The sequence below is a fragment of the Cyprinodon tularosa genome, unplaced genomic scaffold, assembly GCF_016077235.1.
Source record: "Cyprinodon tularosa strain WSP-4 unplaced genomic scaffold, ASM1607723v1 ctg248, whole genome shotgun sequence".
NCBI classification, from domain to species: domain Eukaryota; kingdom Metazoa; phylum Chordata; class Actinopteri; order Cyprinodontiformes; family Cyprinodontidae; genus Cyprinodon; species Cyprinodon tularosa.
Window position 1 is genome coordinate 251,149 of NW_024038921.1, and position 18,818 is coordinate 269,966.

Genomic DNA, 18,818 nt, shown 5'->3' on the forward strand with positions numbered 1-18,818 from the left:
TCCTTATATTATTGTCAATACCTGTGCGATGTTGAGAATAAATGACACTTGTGTGTAAAAAAAAAACACATCATGCATTAATGTGGATTGGCGGTCTATTGGTTAGGGCATAGATCTTGGAATCCTGAGATTGTGAGTTTGAAACCCACTCCCACAGACTGCCACTCTGGGTGCTTGAGCTCCCTGGGCGCTGCACAATGGCAGCCCACTGCTCTCCAAGGGGATTGGTTAAATGCCTTTAAATGCTTTTGAAGAGTGAATTTCATTGCGCTGTACTTGTGAAAATATAAAGAAAAAAAAAGCTGAAAAACAAAAAAATGAATCAAAAATGAATGCCTCCTTTATCCTAATCAAACAGCACTAATATGAAAGGTTATATGTAGATAAATAGGTTCTGTATTTTCTTCCATTCTGTGCTCCCAATAGCAAACTAAAACTATTAGGTAATGCACGTGTAACTCAGTATTTGAAGTTATTTAAGTCTACCAGGTGAGCAGTAAAACAATTACGGACCCTAACCTGTTAAGAGGCTCTGAGTCAGTTACATAAACAACCTCTGTTTAGCAAAATGTAACGATGGAACCTGACTGGATTGCAGCGTCTGGGTTTACCTGGAGAGTGCTGGAGCGAGCTGATCAGGCCAAAGCTAAGGGGGCGGAGAGGGATCAGGGTTAGGGGGAGATTATAACACAGGCCTATAAAGCTGTGTAATCCGCACAAATTCAGAGCGACAACTCCTCCGCAAGCAGCATCCCTGTTAACAAACTCAGTGTGTTTGAGTCACATGAGCTATATAACCAGAGCAAGACTAACCGAGACTAACTGATTTTGATCAAGGCAAGAGGAGAACAACACATCAGGAGACTGAGAGCAAAACCTTCATCATCAGCAGCAGCAGTAAGGAGCAGAAGGGGAGAATAATGAAAAAAACTAAGGTATTAAAGGCCTCTATGCTTTATATCAAAATAGAATTAGTCCTGTTTTGGATAGTAATGTCATAACTATGTATAAATCTATGAGTTTGGGGAAAGAAATGTTTTGTAAGATGAAACATAATCAGAGCTGTTTGATGATAAATCCATGTTGGTGTTTGTTGGAAAGTGGTATCTTCTGAGAATTCATTTTTTTTTAGTAGAGAATAACGCTTGAATCAGTAGGAAGGGCAGGCATACTGGAGATGATATCTCCACCTTTCTCCAATGTGTGCAGCAAATATTGATCTGAATATTTAGATTCTTTAATTAATTAGCTTTATTCCAATTAATACATTTTTTAAACCTTTAACTTTTATCAATCTGAAACAAATAAACAACCTGGTAGCATCAAAATATCAGTTTCTTGCTCCTGTTTTAGCTTTCCTTTAACCATAGCTTCGTGTTTTAGCTTTAACTTTTAAATCTTAATTGATGGATAATAAAACGGGTTAATTATGAAAGTAGATTTGGTTCCTTTTAATTGTGAAAATCTGAACCACATTTAGCCATTACTTTACTAAGTAGGACATTTCTAACCTTGTTCAACAGTTATTCAATGTTACTTTTTGATAATAATGTATTAAACTGATCAAGTTTTTCTTTTGTAAATTATGTTTGAGCACAGGTAGCATGTCAGATCAAACATCAATCATAAACTTGATCAGAAAACAAAGTTGTTATCCAAAAAGGCAATTTTAGAGCTTTCACTGGTTTTCTCCACTTACATAAAGGTAATTTAAACTCCTCAATCTATTCAAACATATCATATCTGCTCCATGGTCAGATTCGGTCTATATTTACTGTCTGAATCTTATCCAGGACCGATCCAAACAGTGAACCTGAAACGAGAGCAGATGGTGTAATGCCCGGGTTTATTGATCCTGCCTTTCTCTTGTTGTTTCCAAGCAGGTGAGGGATGAGGCTGAGCCTCCCAGCTACCAGGAAGCAACTGCAGGTGAAGAAGATTATCATCTTTTACCATCAATTCAAGCTGTTTCTTTTGTTAATGGGATGACACAAAGGTCTAACCCGATCGCTTGATGATGACAATATTGTAACGTTTTTCTCAGGGTATCCTGAGATGGAGGCCCAGTTTGCATTTGATGATAAGACCATCAGGAGGACTTTCATCAGAAAGGTGACTGAAAACAGTCCAATAAAACAACTTTGAACACAGACGGAGAAACAAATCCTGAATCTGACAAAGTGAACCTCTGCCTGCAGGTTTACGCCATCCTCATGTTCCAGCTGTTTGTGACTGTCGGGGTCGTCTGCCTCTTCACCTTTTGGTAACTTGGTCCCATTTCGGCTTTGATTCATTGATGCACAACTAACAAAATCTAACCTCTGCTTTTCTTTTCAGCGAGCCTGTGAGGTTTTTTATTCAGACCAACCCCAGCTTGTACATGGCATCTTAGTGAGTAAAAAAACACGCACAAAAAAATCATCATATCATGATTAACGCTGCTCATTTACACATCTCATTGACATTTCTCTCACTTTCCCAGCTTCATGTTTCTTGGGACCTACATCGCACTGGGCTGCTGTGGAGACCTGAGGTTATTTCTTTCTAGATTTATGTACATTTGTCAAATTTCAGAAGTCTTTGCATATTTAGAAAGCTGGCAGAGCATTTGCACAAAATATGTGGAAATGAATCTTGTTAGTGTCGTATTTTATCCAAACCAAGAAGAAAATGGGTTCATTTAAAAACGTGCACGATGCTCCCTCTAACAGGATTAATAAATCTTATATCTGACAAATGACACTTTACTGTCGCACAGGCAGCATTTTAATGGAGAATTTGTGTGTTTAGCAAATCAACTTCATTAGAGGCACACCTGTATGAAATATGATATGAAAGCCACTTTTACCATTTTTTTATTTAATATCTTTTATTTCAAACTGATTTATTTATATGACTATATGTCACAGAAAGACTCATGTTCATTTAAGTGCATAAAACATAGATTATGATGCATCATATCTGAAGAAAACTTGACATGTATTTTTATTTTTTGCTGAACAGGAGGCAGTTTCCATGGAATATCATCCTTTTAGTTCTCTTTGTGAGTATTTTCCATCCAGTACTAATAATCTTAATCTACTTTCCATTTTCTTCACCCTAACTCTGCTTCTTCTTGTTTTTTTTTTCTCCTCAAAGACTCTGAGCATGGCCTTTATGATGGGGTTTATTTCTAGGTAATTGTACCTTAGCATGTAGACTAGGTTTTACATATGTTTAGATGTCTGTATGCGTGTTGTGAGAAACTGCTTCTTTTTTAACCTCCTTTAATATGTTTGCAGCTTTTACAACACAAAGTCTGTAATGCTGTGTCTGGGAATCACAGCTTTGGTTTGTCTTTCCGTCACCGTGTTCAGCTTCCAAAGCAAGGTGAGGACTCAGAAGAAACTCCATCGTCCTGCCAAAGGGCAGAGCAGAATTCATTTAGTGGAATCACTGCTTGATTTTTCCGTCTCCTATTACAGATCGATGTAACCTCCTGCCAGGGCGTGCTGTTCTCTCTGTGTATGGCCATGCTTCTTTGTGCTATCACCATCTCCATTGTCGTCCCCTTCGGATATGTAAGTTACCCATCTTTCCTTTTTTTATTTTCTCTGCAGAACCTCCTAGAAGAAGACTAAATTAGCTGAGGTTAATGATGGGTTAAACTACAGTTGCAGCTTTAATGCCTCAGGTGCTGCAGGCTGTTTTCACTTATGCAGCAGTCAGACAGGATTGACCCAGCAGATAATCTTGTTCTCTTCTTCTTAAATTAGCACACTGCTCACTTTCCCGACTGTGTTTGGTAATGATGTCTGTCTTGCATCACAGGTCCCCTGGTTACACGCCATCTATGCGGTGATAGGAGCCATCCTCTTCACTCTGGTAAGAGTCTGTTATGTTAAAAAACACAAACATCCACATACTTCTTTGGGGGGTACGTGATAGACAAAGTGATGAATAAATACAGTTTTATTTAGATAAAAATCAGATAATTTTACTGTATTTATAAAGCCCAAATTCAACACCTGAGAACCAGTGAAGTATTTTTAGTGTCTCTCTTTGACTTTCATATAAACTATCCATCTTTGTTTGGAAAGCAGCTTAGCAACTCTAAACAAAGAGTTTAGAGTTGTGCCACAGATGGATTTATCTGGATTATACCAACATAAACGTGTAGCTGAATGTTTTTAGTCCATCCATGTAGAACCATTGGCTTTCTTCTAGAACTGCTCTGATCAGATTCATGTTCTTTAAGGAACTTACATAGAGCCACTGCCACCATTTTATTGGGCAGTGAGGATAGTGTCTTCATGGTGATATTCAGTTAGTTTTCTGTTATGCATACTTGTAATCCAGCAACCTGTGCAAATACTTTGTTACATTAGCTGTCTATACTTTACTGAAGTAATTACTTTTTAAGACAATTTTTGCTTCTACTTTTTACATTTTTTTTGCAATTATCTTTACTTTCTACTCCTTACATAGAAATAGACTCTTTAGTTTTCATTTACATTATTACCTTTTTCTTTCAGACAATTAATTTCATTGTGGTGGACTCAGTTCTGTCCCAAATTGTGCATGTTAAATTTGACACAGCTGCCGTTAATTATAAAATTACGAAAATGAAGTACAATGAGGTTATCATCCAAAATAGTAGAACATTTTTCCTTTAATAGGTTAGTGCACTAAAGCATCTGTCATTAACAATTTCCCCTGCGTTAATTTCACTTTTATACTTTAAGTTGTTTTAAAAATGCTACTTTTACTTGAGTAAAAAGCTTGCCGTATGTTGATACTCTAATTTCTACAAACATGTTTTAAACAGTGCTTTTTTTTCTATTTCTACTTGAGTAAAAAACATTAATAACTTTGTCACCTCTGCTTTGGTCTCATCTGACCAGATTACTTCCTCCACATGTTTACAATTGACAGATTCTCCCTCTTGAGCTGCAGCTCCTCTAGATTTACCATGGCCTCCTATATGTTGAACCAGGGGTGCTACAGTCCAGTCCTCAAGAGCTATTCTCCTGCAACTTTTTGATGCAACCCATTTTTAACACACTTGAAACAAATGAGTGGCTCCTAACCTCGCCTCTGCTGAGCTGAATGAGGGGATTGAGCCTTTCGATTCAGGTGTGTTAGAGAAGAGATGCATCTAGAAGTTAGAGGATGGTAGCTCTTGAGGACTGGACTTGAACACCCCTATAAACGCTCTCCTGTCCCACCCTGAAGGCTTAGGCAGATGTCTATGATTTTGTAGGTTTGTGATTTCACTATAATCTATTTTCAGATTCTGAGCTTAACAGTTCTCATTGAGATGCTTCAGATGTTGCTTTATAAGCTAACTCTGCTTTAAATAACTGAGCTGCCTGCAGTGATGCTTGGTCTTGTGATGCTGCTTGTTTTATAGAAAGCCTCTGAGCTCATTGTAGAACATATGCTGAAAGTTTACGTACAGACTGGTGGACTATGTTTACATTTCCAAGGCAATCCGTTGAGTTGGATTTAATTCAGTTCTGATACGTTTCCTCTAAGATTATTAATAAGGAACTCCTATATTAAGCAGTACAGTTTGCTTTTTCCTCTAATTTCCTCCGTCTTTATCTTTTCCTCTCCCAGTTTTTGGCTTTCGACACGCAGCAGCTCCTAGGAAACAAGCGCTACACTATCAGTCCAGAGGAATACGTTTTCGCCACTCTCAGCCTCTATCTGGACATCATCTACCTGTTCAGCTTCTTGCTGCAGCTTACAGGAGGTGGCCAGGAGTGAAGCATGCGTTCTGGGGTCGGATTCAGAACCTCCAGAACAACTTTGGATTCAATTCCCAGCAGTAGAGAAACAAATCGATAATATTGGATCAGACTCTGGAGCAGGCAGGCTTATTCTCCATCCTGTCACCTGTGGGAATTTTGTTTTTTTGCACGATACTCTCTGACCTTTGCTGTTTAGATGTTAGGGAATTGATGTGAGGGTTCACCTGCCCTTTATTTTTGAGCAGTCACCATCTGACCCATTAGAGCTGACTCTATGGGCTCCATTACTATTTAAACAACACTCAGCCAGTAATCAAGCCTGGCACTAGTCTTTTTCATCCAGCTGATTTTATTTAATCGTTACTTAAGTTTTCCCTTCATAGCTTGTTTTGCATTGCAAATCACTTTAGATTGCTTGCTCAGTATTTAGCAAGCGTACAATATCTACGTATAACAATGTTTCCAGATGAACACCAACATCTTATAGAGGATTTCTTTTTAAGGAGAAACCTTCAACTTCTAAATGTTCTAAAAAGGGAAAATGTGTGTCTAACATGTTACAGTGCTTTTAATTGGTTAGAATTTTTTTTTTTAAACTTAATTCTGACTTAATATTATTGTGGCCTTTTATGTGAGATAGAAATGTATTTTTTTAGATGAAGGACTTTTTTAAGCATGAGGAGATTCTATGTAGTGAATAAAACATAAAATGCAAATATTTGTTCTACAAACCAGACACTGTGTACATTTTATTCTGACTCTATGACAAAAACTGACTTGTGAAAAACATTGTTTGCTTCATGTGAATAATAAAAAAGGGACTTTGAAACCAAAGCAGAGAGAAATGTATGTTTCTTTTTACAAATTACAAATGCAGTGGAGATGATGTTGAAGTTTTATTTCTGCCTGTACCATGCTAAAGTAAAAAGTTGTCTTTTTTCCTTATGGTGTTTCTTAGAAGATGGGTCTAAATTGTAGCTGAAATATTATTGGAAATATTATTTGTGCAATTTAAAATTTGTTAAGGAGGTTTAAAATCAATGCCTAAAACATACCCTACCCCCTCAAATGTAGCTATTAAGAACGGATAGCCTTTACTGTCATCATGAGACCATAATGACATTTGTTGATATTCAGTTTAGAATGCAGATAATAAAATGTGTAAACAGAGTAAAAAAAAATTGAAAGATTAGAAGCAACTGTGGATTATATAAATATCCCCAGAAAGAAAACATGTTCATTGAAATATTTACATAAAGTTCAATTTGTGCTAAAAAAAAAGTCAATGAAATAGGCTGGTGGTTGATTTGACTTTCAGTAGAAGTGTTATGTTTGATTTGTGATCCTGTTCCCCTCTTCAAACATGTTTAAGGAGAGAAGTGTTTGTGTCCGTGTTAAGGTGAGATGGGAGCTAAGCATCAGAATACAGTTTGGCGACTGCCTTCAAAGCTTTGGGAAAGATAATGTTTCTGTTTTTTCAGGATTTAAAGAAGCTCAACTCTTTTTCTGTTGTGAGTGGGATTTCCAAGAAGGAAGGGAATGGTGGCAATGCATCGGGCCGCTTTATTTAGACTCATAAGGCATAAACAGAGTACAGATCTGGTAAACGGTATATAATCCTCGGTGCTGTTCTGAAAACTAGCACCAAGGCCTTCCTCTGCTGTGCCTGCAGCTCTCAGACCACACTCTTTCACTGAGACACAGGAGGCTTTCAGCTGAGGATAAAAAAATAAATGGAATTATGTGAAACAAATAGGTCATCCTATTACAGTCTTTTTGTTTTTTTTTATATGCGGACACATGGATAACAATTTCAGCTATTCAGACTATTTAGAAAATATTTAAAAGGAAAAACTTTCCAAAAATAAAGAAAATCCAACAGTTATTTCTATTTTAAACTTCTAAAAATCATAACCATCAGTGTTACAGAAGTCTGCTCTAATCTACAGTACCATTTCAGGTGCGTCTGTTAATAAGACCGAAAACCTTGGTGAGACCCAAATATTTGTCTGAAATCTTCAGGAATGAGAGTTCAGCACGTAATGTGTCTGATGAGACGTCTAAAAGTAAAGGACATTCAAGAAGGAATCAAAGTAAGTTCACGCTGAGGGTAGATCGAGAGATGCTAAAGGAAGTTTAAAACACTAGAATGTCTTTAAGGAAATTGTAGCAGGCTATTGTTACTGTGATTATGAAAGTGCCTTCTAATGTAACCATACATTACACATGTTAAACGTTTATTGGAGGGGTGCAAAAAAGGAAAAAAAATGGGTGAGATTAAAGTTTACTAGAAGTGTACTAGAAGGCGCCCAGAAGAATTTAGACAAAAAAACAGAACTCATGAATAAAGATTAGACTAAAAAAGGACATTGTTTGAAATAAAACTACAGCACACCATTAAAAGAGCCTGTTATCACCTGTGAAGCATGGAGGTGGAAGTGTCATGATCGGCTAATCATGATAAAATCCACAATGAATTCTACCGTGTCTCAGGGAGCATCTGTAAAAATATCAAAGCTGAAACAGACAAGTGCTGAGTTTGAATTCAAGGGCTGCCTCCTTTGAAGGTCAGATTTGTCACAGCTTTACTAAGCGTGGCGTAATCGGCCACAATTACACCACGCACGCTTACTTAAATTGGAAGACTCCTCGTTTTGTTGCTGACAAATGCAGCCCTTTTTTTGCCAGTTTTAAGGGATGGGTCTGGTGTATTCTATGTAGCCTTGGATGTCCTGTATTAATTGCAAGTCCAAGTAAGCCAGCTGCTCCGTGATCAGAGGAAAAAGGGAAATGGTGCCAAACAGTGGTGAATATTGTAAGTGCAGTTAAATATAATACTACAGTAAGTATTTGAATGGTTCCCTCTGAAATTAATGAAAATAGTTTTATAAAATGTTTGAGTCAGACATATGGCAGGTAATGTTTGGTTTATTAAAAGGTTTTAACTATCTCTATGTAAATGGGTTTGGCAGACATTAAAGCACAGATTCCAATATGCAATCTGCAGTGTGGGGACTATAAATCTGAAATTTGCGATGAAGGTACTCCTGCTGAAGCTCCTCCGAAATGTAAATAGCACCCAGAACAGTAGTGGGAAGGTCTTTATCCATTCTTTGCCTGCTTTGTGTGTCAACTGTAATAGGTGCTAGGTGACAGAGCGTACCGGCTGTGAAGGCTGGACCTGTTTGATTCCACAGTCAAAGCTCTTCCGGCCTCCTTATTTTCTCTTTAAGAGCCGTGGGAAGAAGTCCTAAAAGCCCTTTTATACATCTAACAACTGAGTAAACTTATTTCTAAGAGTAGATTTACTGCATTACATGTTTTACTTTTCCCTGAATATTTGTGAAGAACGCAGCAAACAATTAACATTGGACTTCTGACTCTTCCTTCTTCAAAAATAATTGTATTGTCTGTACATAATTTTTCTTTGAAGCTCAAGTGAATATATAGCATTCCTCCTACCTAGAACTTATGTTGTGAAAAAGTGTCTTTTGGAAAAATGGGCTTCTTATGATTTAAAATTTTTTCAAAGTTCAATGTTTTTAACACATAAATTATTTGCCCATAATTATCTATTTATGACCAACACTTTATTTTTAAAAATGGAGGATGGAAGTTCAACTGAAGAAACTGATTGCTCTCCTGCATCCACCTACGACACAGCCAATTAGCTTTGAACCAAACCTCCAAAGCCAATCGGCATGCAAAGCTCATTTTAAAAGGACTCCAATCCATAACTTGTCTGCTGCCTGGTGCGCAGGCGGTGGATGCGTTGTGTGACATTCAGATGACACCGTTTCAACCCACCTCCAGCCCCTTCTCCACCATCGTAGCTAAAACTTCATCAGTGTTTCATTACTCCTGGACTCTTACTGGATTCTGCGTCTCATCTCAACTGGTCCGGCAGAAGACCACCATGTTGAGCCTGGTTCTGCCAGAGGTTTCTTCCCAACGGGGAGTTTTTCCTCCCCACTGTCGCTTCATGCTTGTTCATCATGGACAGGTTCTCTCAACCGGTGTTATCCACCTGGGCTTCCATCTTCCAGGTCCCTGAGTGAAGCTAGTATCAGCTCACACAATCCACTGGATCTCCCCGTTAAGCTTAGCAGACCGTCTCACTAACCAGCAGTCTACAGACTGACCAACTTCATCAAGCGCTATGTTTCCTGTCGAGGTCTGAGCACCAAAGACCAAGTAACTGTATGAATAAATTTCTTCTTATTGTCTTTTCTCTTCATGTGAGTTTTTCAGATTGAACCAATAAATAACTACACATTAAATAAAAATGATTGCACTTCTGTCTTGTTTTAACAAATTTATATATTTCTCTTGAGTAATTCTTAAAAACAAAAAAAATTGTTTCTACTTGAACTTCATTATTTGAAAGTAATAATACTCCACTAATTGAGTAAAATCTTTGGCTTCTCTACCCAGCCCTTTATTCATCACCTTTGATAAATGAAAACAATTCACTCCAACATCAAAACCAGATTTTTATTAAAAAAAGAGAAAAAAACAAGACAAATTCAAGGAGAAATCAAATAAAGAAGTAAAATCTTGTCTCAATCAATAATAAAAAAAAAAATAATGAACACGTTAAAGACAGTTTAGCAACTCTGGCACAGGAAGACAAAAGTAGCCAAGTGGCATTTGCAAAATAAACCAAATAGAAAACCTATTTCCTTTAACAAAACTGTACAATGAGTTATTGTATAAATAATTAAATGTTCGCAAACAGGGAAGGTTGATGAACCCGTTGGATTTTCAGAATGCTTAACTAAAGTTGGCGAGTTCACTAATATTTCCTTGACTTGCACTTTCATCAATAAAAAAGTGCACTGAGCACATCTCAGTTGATCTAATTGGATATAAAGCTAACACTATTTTTACAAGGGGGGAATAAAATCTTAACTGTTTGCTATAAATCACTCAAAACAACAATTCATACCCAAAACATGTTTCCATCATGTTACCATAGCAGCTCCAATGTGACAAAAACAAACATTTGCTTTAGAGCAGACATTTTGTTCTTTTTGTCTTCACCCTGGTTTATCCTGGACCCCTCAAAGAGGAGACGGCAAAAAATTGGGCCCTTGATTCTAAACAATAGTGAATTCCCTAGAAAAATAACAGTATTAGATAAAATGGTTGAGTAACAGTGTGAAAATCCAGACAGGACAACCTAAAACCATCTGCTTGGAAATCCTATCTTAGCAGCGAAACAATCTGAAACTATGAAACAAGCCATCAAACTGACTTTAGGATGGATTTTTCTAAAAAGAGCATTTGAAATAGTAAGTGCAACAAATCTTTTTTTTTTTATTTATCACTGTGTATACTATCTACAGAATTTGAGTATTTTCTCTTATAATATTGCAATTAAAAGACAAGTTCATTTACAAACTTCTTGAAACATCATCTCTGCTGTAAAAAAAATAAATAAACACTGCTTTGCAACTAACATGGTCATTTCATAGTTTCAAACAACATGGTTTTTGTATTAAAAGTGGTGGCTGACACATGGAATAGCATTTATTTGGATATTTCCTTCATGGTGCACTGAAACTGAAAACTTGTTAGTCACAATGTAATCTGGACAGATCATAGCACACAAAATCAAAAAGATGAAAGAAATGAAAAGCCAGAAGAGAAATTAAGGCTATGTACAAAAGTAGCTCTCGTGTCTGAAAACTGTCACACCATAAAGAGTTCCTCATAGATGTGCACTAAGCCCCCATAAATTCAACAGCATCTTTGAATGCACACCAAACCTCGGCTATTTACAGTGCAGGAAACTCCTTCACACATTGTTGAAAAAATGTATCAGGAGAACATTATGATACATGATCTTAACAGGACTGCAAATGAAAAAAAACATGAAAACTTAAACTGAAGTCATAATTGAGAGCATGATTGCACAATTGATACCCTATTTTGAATGTCTGAGCTCATCTGAATATAAAAAAGTTGCCTATTAAAACAAAATGTGTGTGAGAGACGCAAGAACGGAGATGACTACAACATCTTTGGTTGCAGAAAAGTAAAGCAGCAAAACAGCCACAAGGTAACATAAAAAAAAAGGTCAAAACAGAATGAGAATAATTAAACATTGAAGCCTTGAGACAGACACTATCTAGCCCTCACTGCTTTGAAAGATGGGCGTTTAAACAGGAAGGCAAAAAAAGGTCCTTAAGAACCAGCAGCTTCTCTGATGTAACAGATAACTTGATGGGATGCAAAGAAGCCTGTTGCAATTTTCTTAGCATACAGTATACAAATCAAAGTGAATTATGAGAGAAATCAGGCAGTTTATCCACAGAAGGATTATTAAGGCTTTGCTTTTTTATTTTATGTTGTTTTTTTTTTTGCTGAATTTTGGATCTCTCACACCATTCAGATTTGCAGTCTCACTAAGGCTGTAAGAATCGTCTGTAATGGCACTTCCATGGTCTTGTGAGCAGTCCTTTGTAAAAACTACTACTTAACATATCTACAGTTCTGGTGTCAATAAATGTACAGGTCAACTTTTATTTGGATGAACATGGTGACAAGAGCCTCGCTTTACTTGATGTGCTGACTGGTATCAGAACAATGCGACACTGATACAGCAGCGAGCAGGATTAATATCTAAGTCAGTTTGATTGAGCTCTTTAAAAACAGTTCTGAAACAATACGAAGGCTGACAGACAACACAAGGCTTTGAATGGAAATTTACATGAAAGTAAAACAAAAGAAAACTTGATGCGGCCAAGAGAACAGCCTTAAGCCATTCGAAGAGAAAAACTAACATCTAAGTGAGGAGCTAAACTCTACAGCTAAAATCTAATCTAAGAATATTTCATCAAAAAGGCAAATCTTTTGAGCAACAAACAAAAAAAAAAAAAGACAAAAATACCTTTCTACAAACTAAAACTCACTGACAGAATCAAACTCAGGTGACAGCAGCATTTAAAAATAAAGACTTATCGGTCCCTTTCCTACCAGATTAAATCACTCTGAGGGATTTCTAAGCCTTCCATTACATTTCCCTCTTTGCTTTTACTAAATTACACTTTAATTTAGTAACTGCATTGCTATTTTTACACTTTATATCTAACTGCTTCGTTCTAAAGCAGGTTCACCTTACCCCTGGGATAGAGGTTGAATTAGAAGACCCAATGGCAGCTGCAACAAAACCGCTTAAAACCACTTCTTAGAGATAGACATGGGCCGGAGAGGAAACTGGTGGCCTAAAACGCAATGGACAGATACAATGGTTTCATAGATATTGAAACTAGAATGTGAAAAAAAGGAGAAGCACCAAGAAAATGGCTTTTACCAGAATTGGGTAACAGCATAAGTCTTCATTATACATGAAGTCAGTAGAAATGTTTTAGAAGCTGGGTTTCTACCAAGTCATGCCTGCTATTCATTCAGGCAGCAACTGACTGAGAGCTGAGCAGAGAAAAAAAAGGTTAAATGTTTTATATTAAAATGTTGCTAGCTGATGCTAGTGACCCATATCTGCATGGAGCATCCTGGATCTAAAAACATTGGCAGTACTTCATCGGCTAGAATATTGATGAGTTTTGTAGCGATCATAATAAAAACCCACATTTATAGCCATTTTAGTAATGATGTACCCATATATGTTAGCAGAAACTTTTCCCTGTTAGTTTTTTTTATATATTTGAATTTAAAATCTACTATTCCAAATTAGTATAAATGCAGGATATTTCTCATATAAAAACCAAAGTACTAAAATACAATTTAGAGTTTAAAGTGGGGCGGCTAAAAAGAGGACATTTTGGGCTAAGTTTGTTTTTTGGCTCTTTTAAAAGAAAGGTTGATGAGAGCCTGGCAAGCTAATGCTAAATTTGGATTCAACATAACATCTAAAACATATATTAAAGAGAAGAAAGGAGGTGAAACAGGAATCCGGCCCATGCCTACTCATAGACAATATGATGTCTTTGCAATTTAATGCACCAGGACTGTCAAAATGAACACGTCATCTTGACCTTCCTTATAGCCCACAGATATTTGCCACTAAGCCTTCAAATATCGAGTCACTTTAGAGAACCCATTTTTGTAAGGTCAAGAATTTTAGTCCATTTTAGCTTGTCTTTAAAGACTAGATTAAATAACGTCTTCTTTTTTATAAATGTATGCTTCAATGATTTAAAACTCCAAAAAATAGAACTATGATACGAATATAAATATAAATAATCGATTGTCTTTTGTTCCGTTATGGTCTAAATAAACAAAAGCTATGAACAATTTTATTTTCATCCATTTTGAATAGAAATGCTTGCAGCAGTTCCAAGAAGAAGTAGCTTTAAACGGTTTACCTCCCACAGTTAGAATGCCTCCACACACATTAGACCAGCTTTTAAAATTGCTGCTGCTGCAAACAGAATGTCAAACAACAGACATGAGGAAATAAAAAGTTTGCATATTTTACAAAAAAAAAATAATAAAAGACACATTGTGTTTCAACTTTTCTTTGAATCACTCTGAAACATCCAGAATGGATTTTTTTTAAAATAAGAATTTGCAATACCACTTGCACAAAAATAATGCTCTGTGTTGTTTCTTCCTCTCTTGTTTCTTTTTTGACATTTTTTTTTTAAACAACTCTGTTATTTATGTATTCTTTCCTTTTTCAGTGTTCAAAATAGTTCCAATCTTCTCTGAAGAACATTCCCACCTTTGGTTGGTCAACTCTTGAGGATGTGAGCTGAAGAGTCCGATGAAGTTAATTATTGTCCTTTCCTTAAAGAATAAAAACAAGAAGAAAATAACACCCCCTCCCCCCCTCATAAAAAAAAAAAACCAGACGCATTCACACTCACAAGCCCACACAAACACACTCACTGGCACACGCGTGTTCCTTTTGTCATCCATGATCAAGTCCCCGGTTCTTGGTTATGGTAGAGATCTCTTTCAGCTTAATCCTGTTTTGGTTGGATTTGTTTCGTGCCCTGTGGCTTCTTCTCATTGGTGGGAGCTGGAAAATTTACAATTCTGCATTGTTACACTGAAGGTGCACATTAATTAATATGCATAATTTAGACAATAAAAAAAATTAAGATGTAGGATAGGCATATTTAATGTTTAAGTCTTTGTAATCATTGCTTTTGTCCTAAAAATTTTTACACCAGAAAAAAATCAAAAAGTATTTTGCTCATTTATTCTGATACCCAGAAATAAACCCCCTGAATTAGTAATATTAACACCAGGCTTGTTAGTCCTGGGCCCTTAAAATGTCTCTTTCTCACCTTAGCTTCACTTGGTGTGTTGATATGAGTAGTTTGAATGATCTGCCGGATTCTCCATGGCCACCTGCTGCTGCTGACCACTGTTCTCCTGACAGGAAAACACAGGAGAAAGATAATAAGAAGAAAAACTTCAGAAAAGCAAAAACCCTGAAAGGAGCTAAATTTAATCCTAAAGTAAATTTATTCTATTGTAATGACTGGAGGATCGCTGATGTACGCACTTAATACCAGGTAAATAGAAACGGTCCCGAAAAAAGCTTTTTTTATTTTTTTTTTTAGGTTTTTACAGCACTAGTGGCTTGTTTTTTGTACAGTGGGCTGACAGGAAAGGGGGTACAAGGGGAGAGACATGCGGCAAAGGACCACAGGTCGGATTCAAACCCGGGTCAGCCACGTCGATGACAAAGGCCTCCATAAAAGGGTAAGCCATTGAGAAAATGATGAATTACTGTAGTTGCTAGAAACCAGATCATTGTTTTTTTGTATTTTTCAATCATTTAAAGATGTTTATATAGAGTATTTTTTTAAAGATAAAAAGTAATTATGAAGTAGTTATGTGATTGATTAGGTGGAAGGTGTTTTTTGTTTGCTATGTATGATCAGGTTAAAGCTACAGTGTGTAATTTTCAGCGACATCTAACGTCCAGACTGCAGACCGCAGCAACATGAACATCTCCCCCCCACCGCTTCTCCCCCCCAACAGTACGGCGAGCGTTACGGGACAAAATGTCTTCCATGACGTCCGCATCACCTACCTTCTCAAGTGATGAGGTTTGTTTACATAGATAATTTTAATACTGCCATCTATTGTTCAGTACCGTCTCAGTTCATCTCTCTCAACTTGCCGTAGTTACTTTCGAGCGTAATGGGCGATCTCGCAATCACTAGTTTGTTGGCTCTGCGCTGCCGTAGCGCAAAGATGTCTGCCTCCATGGCTGTGAGACCCGCTCCTATGTAATTATAAATAACGAATTCTAAGGCAACGCAAATATTAAGGTTAAGAGGCTGAGCTCGTAGATGATGATAAATAACATAGTCATGTATAATATATTACATTTCTGACTGTATATCCCTGTAATTATTACACACTGTAGCTTTAATTTAGTGAAATTGGTGTTTGGTTTGGTTGATGTTAACTAGTCTTTTTCTGTATTTGTTTGATTCATTTATTGTTGTTTGTCAAATTGTGTCTTAAATTGTGTGAAATAAATTCCTATTCATTCATTCATTAAACCCAGGTGTAATAATGGTTAATAATGGGTGAATAAAAGTTATCTTCGTCATGGTCTTGGTCCAGCTGTTCTTTACTTTGCTCCTTGTTTTCTAGTTTTATTGGTTTAATTCCAGTTTTGTTGTAATTTCTAGATTCATGTTAGTTCTCATGTTTTTCTGTTGTCCTCTGTTGCTCTCTTGTGTGTGTGTGTGTTCCTTTCCCCTTGGCTCCCTCGTTGTCTCCTCTCACACCTGCTCCTTGTCAGCTCGCTAGCCCTCCCTTTGTCTCTCTCTGCTATATATGCTCTCCCTCTGCTCTCACTCTTTGTTGGTTCCTTGTCTTAGCTGTCTTCCCATGCTGTGGTCTACGTTCCTCATCTCTCCCCGGCTCCTCGTGTTTGGTTTTCCCCAGATGTCTCCATAGTTCTGGTTTGCTTTATATTTTTCATGTTTGATTTTGGATTTTTGGATTCCCGCCTCTGTTACCTCTGTTTATTTCATTAAAGCTGCAAGAGATCTCCACAGCCTCTGCCTCTGCATTTGGGTCCTCAAACCACCACTGAAACCTGACAATCTTATTAACATCTTTCATATAAAATCCAAAATACTTAAAAAAAAACCCTTTATAATATTTGGTGAAAAAGAGAGTTAAATATGTCGAAAACTTGAAAGCATTTCATATTTCCAAGACAAAAGAAAATAATTGAATATGAAATTCCACTCCTCTATAACGTTACTATATATTTCTATCATGCTTGTGTTGCCACTCATACACAGACACACAGACAGAGACAGATGTAAAAGTAGGAATTAAACCCGCAACTCCAGCCACAGTTTAAATGTGTCATGAGTTTTGGCTGAACTGAGAAAAAACGGTTTGTCTTATTTTTACATCTTAATCAAATTAAAACCGTAAATTTTGTGATGGAGATATGTACTTCTTTTGTCCTTCAAAGTCTTACTGTGGTTTTAACATTTTGTACTTTTATCTTTTATCATGAAAATGTACCTTAGTGTTAAATTTGAACATATAAGTTGTGATTTAGCTGCTACCTTGGCCAGGTCTTCTTTGTAAAATATATTTTAAATCTGGCTTCCTGGTTAAATTAAATTAAAAAAATAAATAAAAATAAAAACTTGGAATTATGTTTCTGACTGAGCAACATTTTCCCCTTAAAGAGCAAATTGCAGGTTACATTCCTGACAAAATTCAAACTAAGTGATGTTTCATGGATCGTATTTGATTTGAAAAGTTTATGTAAGATTTATAGTTTTTTGGCCACCATGATGAAGTAAATTTACCAGTAAAGTCTCTAAAAACAGCCTTTTTTTTAAACAAGTCGCTACATTTGACTCCCCGACGTGATGTCAAATGTTTGGCGCTGCTTTAGCTCTGTGTGGAGATTGGGTACGTATTGGGAAGAGCGGACAAATAAGTGAGTTTGATAGGAGTTAGAGATTGCATTTATTGATCATAAACATGGTCAAAAACTGCTGAAAATGAATGAACTCGAGATCCCACAGCTGTTTCAGTCCCAATGTAAATCTTACGGGAGCAGATGGCTAAGTAAACATGAGATCACTTGCTAGTGGAAGGCTGACTAGGATTAATATGAATGCTGGAGAAACTTTAAATAAAGGGAAGAAAACTGGATCTATTTTCTCTGGCAGCACTGCGCCATGCACAGAAAGCAGCAGACATTTCACCTCCGGCAGCTGCTGTTTCTCACTGCTTACCTCCTGAGATTTTGTGCTGTGATCTGTTTTCAAACTATTAAAACAGATGATTGTGCAAAATCTCTTAGAATGACATCTGTGGATCAGAAAAATAGCAGGCTGCTACTGGAATAAATTATCACGGTGAAATTACCTCTGAAGATAAGCTGTGACTGTCAGGAGTTACTTTACTTATCCAATACAGGAATGCATTAATTCTACCCCTAGTCTCTTGAGCAACAGGCTCATAACTACAGGGGTTGTGGTCCATCATACGTGTAGTTCTGTACATTTAAAGTCTCTAAAGAATTAGCATTGGTATCCATTTTGTACTGCTGTGAAACTAAGCGGACTCCCCTACATTACATCACTTCCAGTGTCCTGTTTTAGATACAGAACTAAAAGTCACAAAAACAACATAAAATAGATCATATGTAAGTTTATTTTGATTCCAAACTCAAATGCTGACATATTTTTCTAAACACCGATAAAAGTGAGGCTCTAAACTGCAAACTACTCTTTAATTAACTGATTAGGGGATCAGGAATAATCGTTGGCAGCTGCACAACTGAAAACCTTACTTAAGGTGTTTAACCTACTGATCAACAAATTTTACTTTCTATTCTTTGCTATTTGGACTCGACCACTATTAGAAACTTAAGGTTCTGTCATATAAAGTGTGAATTATTATTGGTGCACATCACAGATTTGCACCAATGAGCAGGCAGTTGGAGGAGTCGCATACCTCTACTGGAGCATTAGAGGGAGGCACTGGGGTGTACTGGGGGATGTAGGTCCCCTGCATAGTAGTGTTGGCTGGAATATACTGCAAGGAAAACATGGAGAACTGAATAAACAAGGCTTTGGATTTCAGGAAGCCATACTGATGTGACAG

The 18,818-nt window shown here is 36.8% G+C and overlaps 2 protein-coding genes across 5 annotated transcripts in view; one reads left to right on the plus strand and one right to left on the minus strand.

The window, feature by feature from the left end:
- The first annotated feature begins 708 nt into the window (after window positions 1-708).
- faim2b (Fas apoptotic inhibitory molecule 2b) lies at window positions 709-6,569 on the plus strand. 2 transcript variants are annotated; one of them, XM_038288012.1, is made up of 12 exons: window positions 709-935; window positions 1,881-1,929; window positions 2,045-2,112; window positions 2,199-2,263; window positions 2,338-2,391; window positions 2,483-2,533; window positions 3,004-3,043; window positions 3,139-3,176; window positions 3,282-3,369; window positions 3,465-3,560; window positions 3,811-3,864; window positions 5,602-6,569. In XM_038288012.1, exons 1-12 carry the CDS (start codon window positions 921-923, stop codon window positions 5,749-5,751), a joined length of 768 nt encoding a protein of 255 aa, XP_038143940.1. In that variant the 5' UTR covers window positions 709-920; the 3' UTR covers window positions 5,752-6,569. The 2 variants fall into 2 exon arrangements, with proteins under 2 accessions (XP_038143940.1, XP_038143941.1); XM_038288013.1 differs by having other exon boundaries at window positions 1,884-1,929; window positions 5,602-5,751.
- A 7,972-nt stretch (window positions 6,570-14,541) lies between these two features.
- The window catches only part of LOC119785389 (RNA-binding motif, single-stranded-interacting protein 2-like), a 49,886-nt gene continuing 45,609 nt past the window's right edge, over window positions 14,542-18,818 (minus strand). For 2 of the 3 annotated variants that reach the window (XM_038288016.1, XM_038288014.1), the window contains exons 12-14: window positions 18,669-18,749; window positions 14,996-15,083; window positions 14,542-14,724 (exon numbers count right to left, since the gene is read on the minus strand). In XM_038288016.1, the coding sequence (XP_038143944.1) occupies window positions 15,003-15,083; window positions 18,669-18,749 (162 nt within the window). In that variant the 3' untranslated portion in view covers window positions 14,542-14,724; window positions 14,996-15,002. Of the gene's footprint in view, window positions 14,725-14,991; window positions 15,084-18,668; window positions 18,750-18,818 lie in introns of those variants that run through there. The other variant, XM_038288015.1, reaches the window with a different exon arrangement.

Coding starts and splice junctions, on each gene's coding strand:
- faim2b (XM_038288012.1), top strand. Junction 3,370..3,464: donor TGTTCAGCTTCCAAAGCAAG/GTGAGGACTCAG, acceptor CTCCTATTACAG/ATCGATGTAACCTCCTGCCA. Junction 3,561..3,810: donor TTGTCGTCCCCTTCGGATAT/GTAAGTTACCCA, acceptor CTTGCATCACAG/GTCCCCTGGTTACACGCCAT.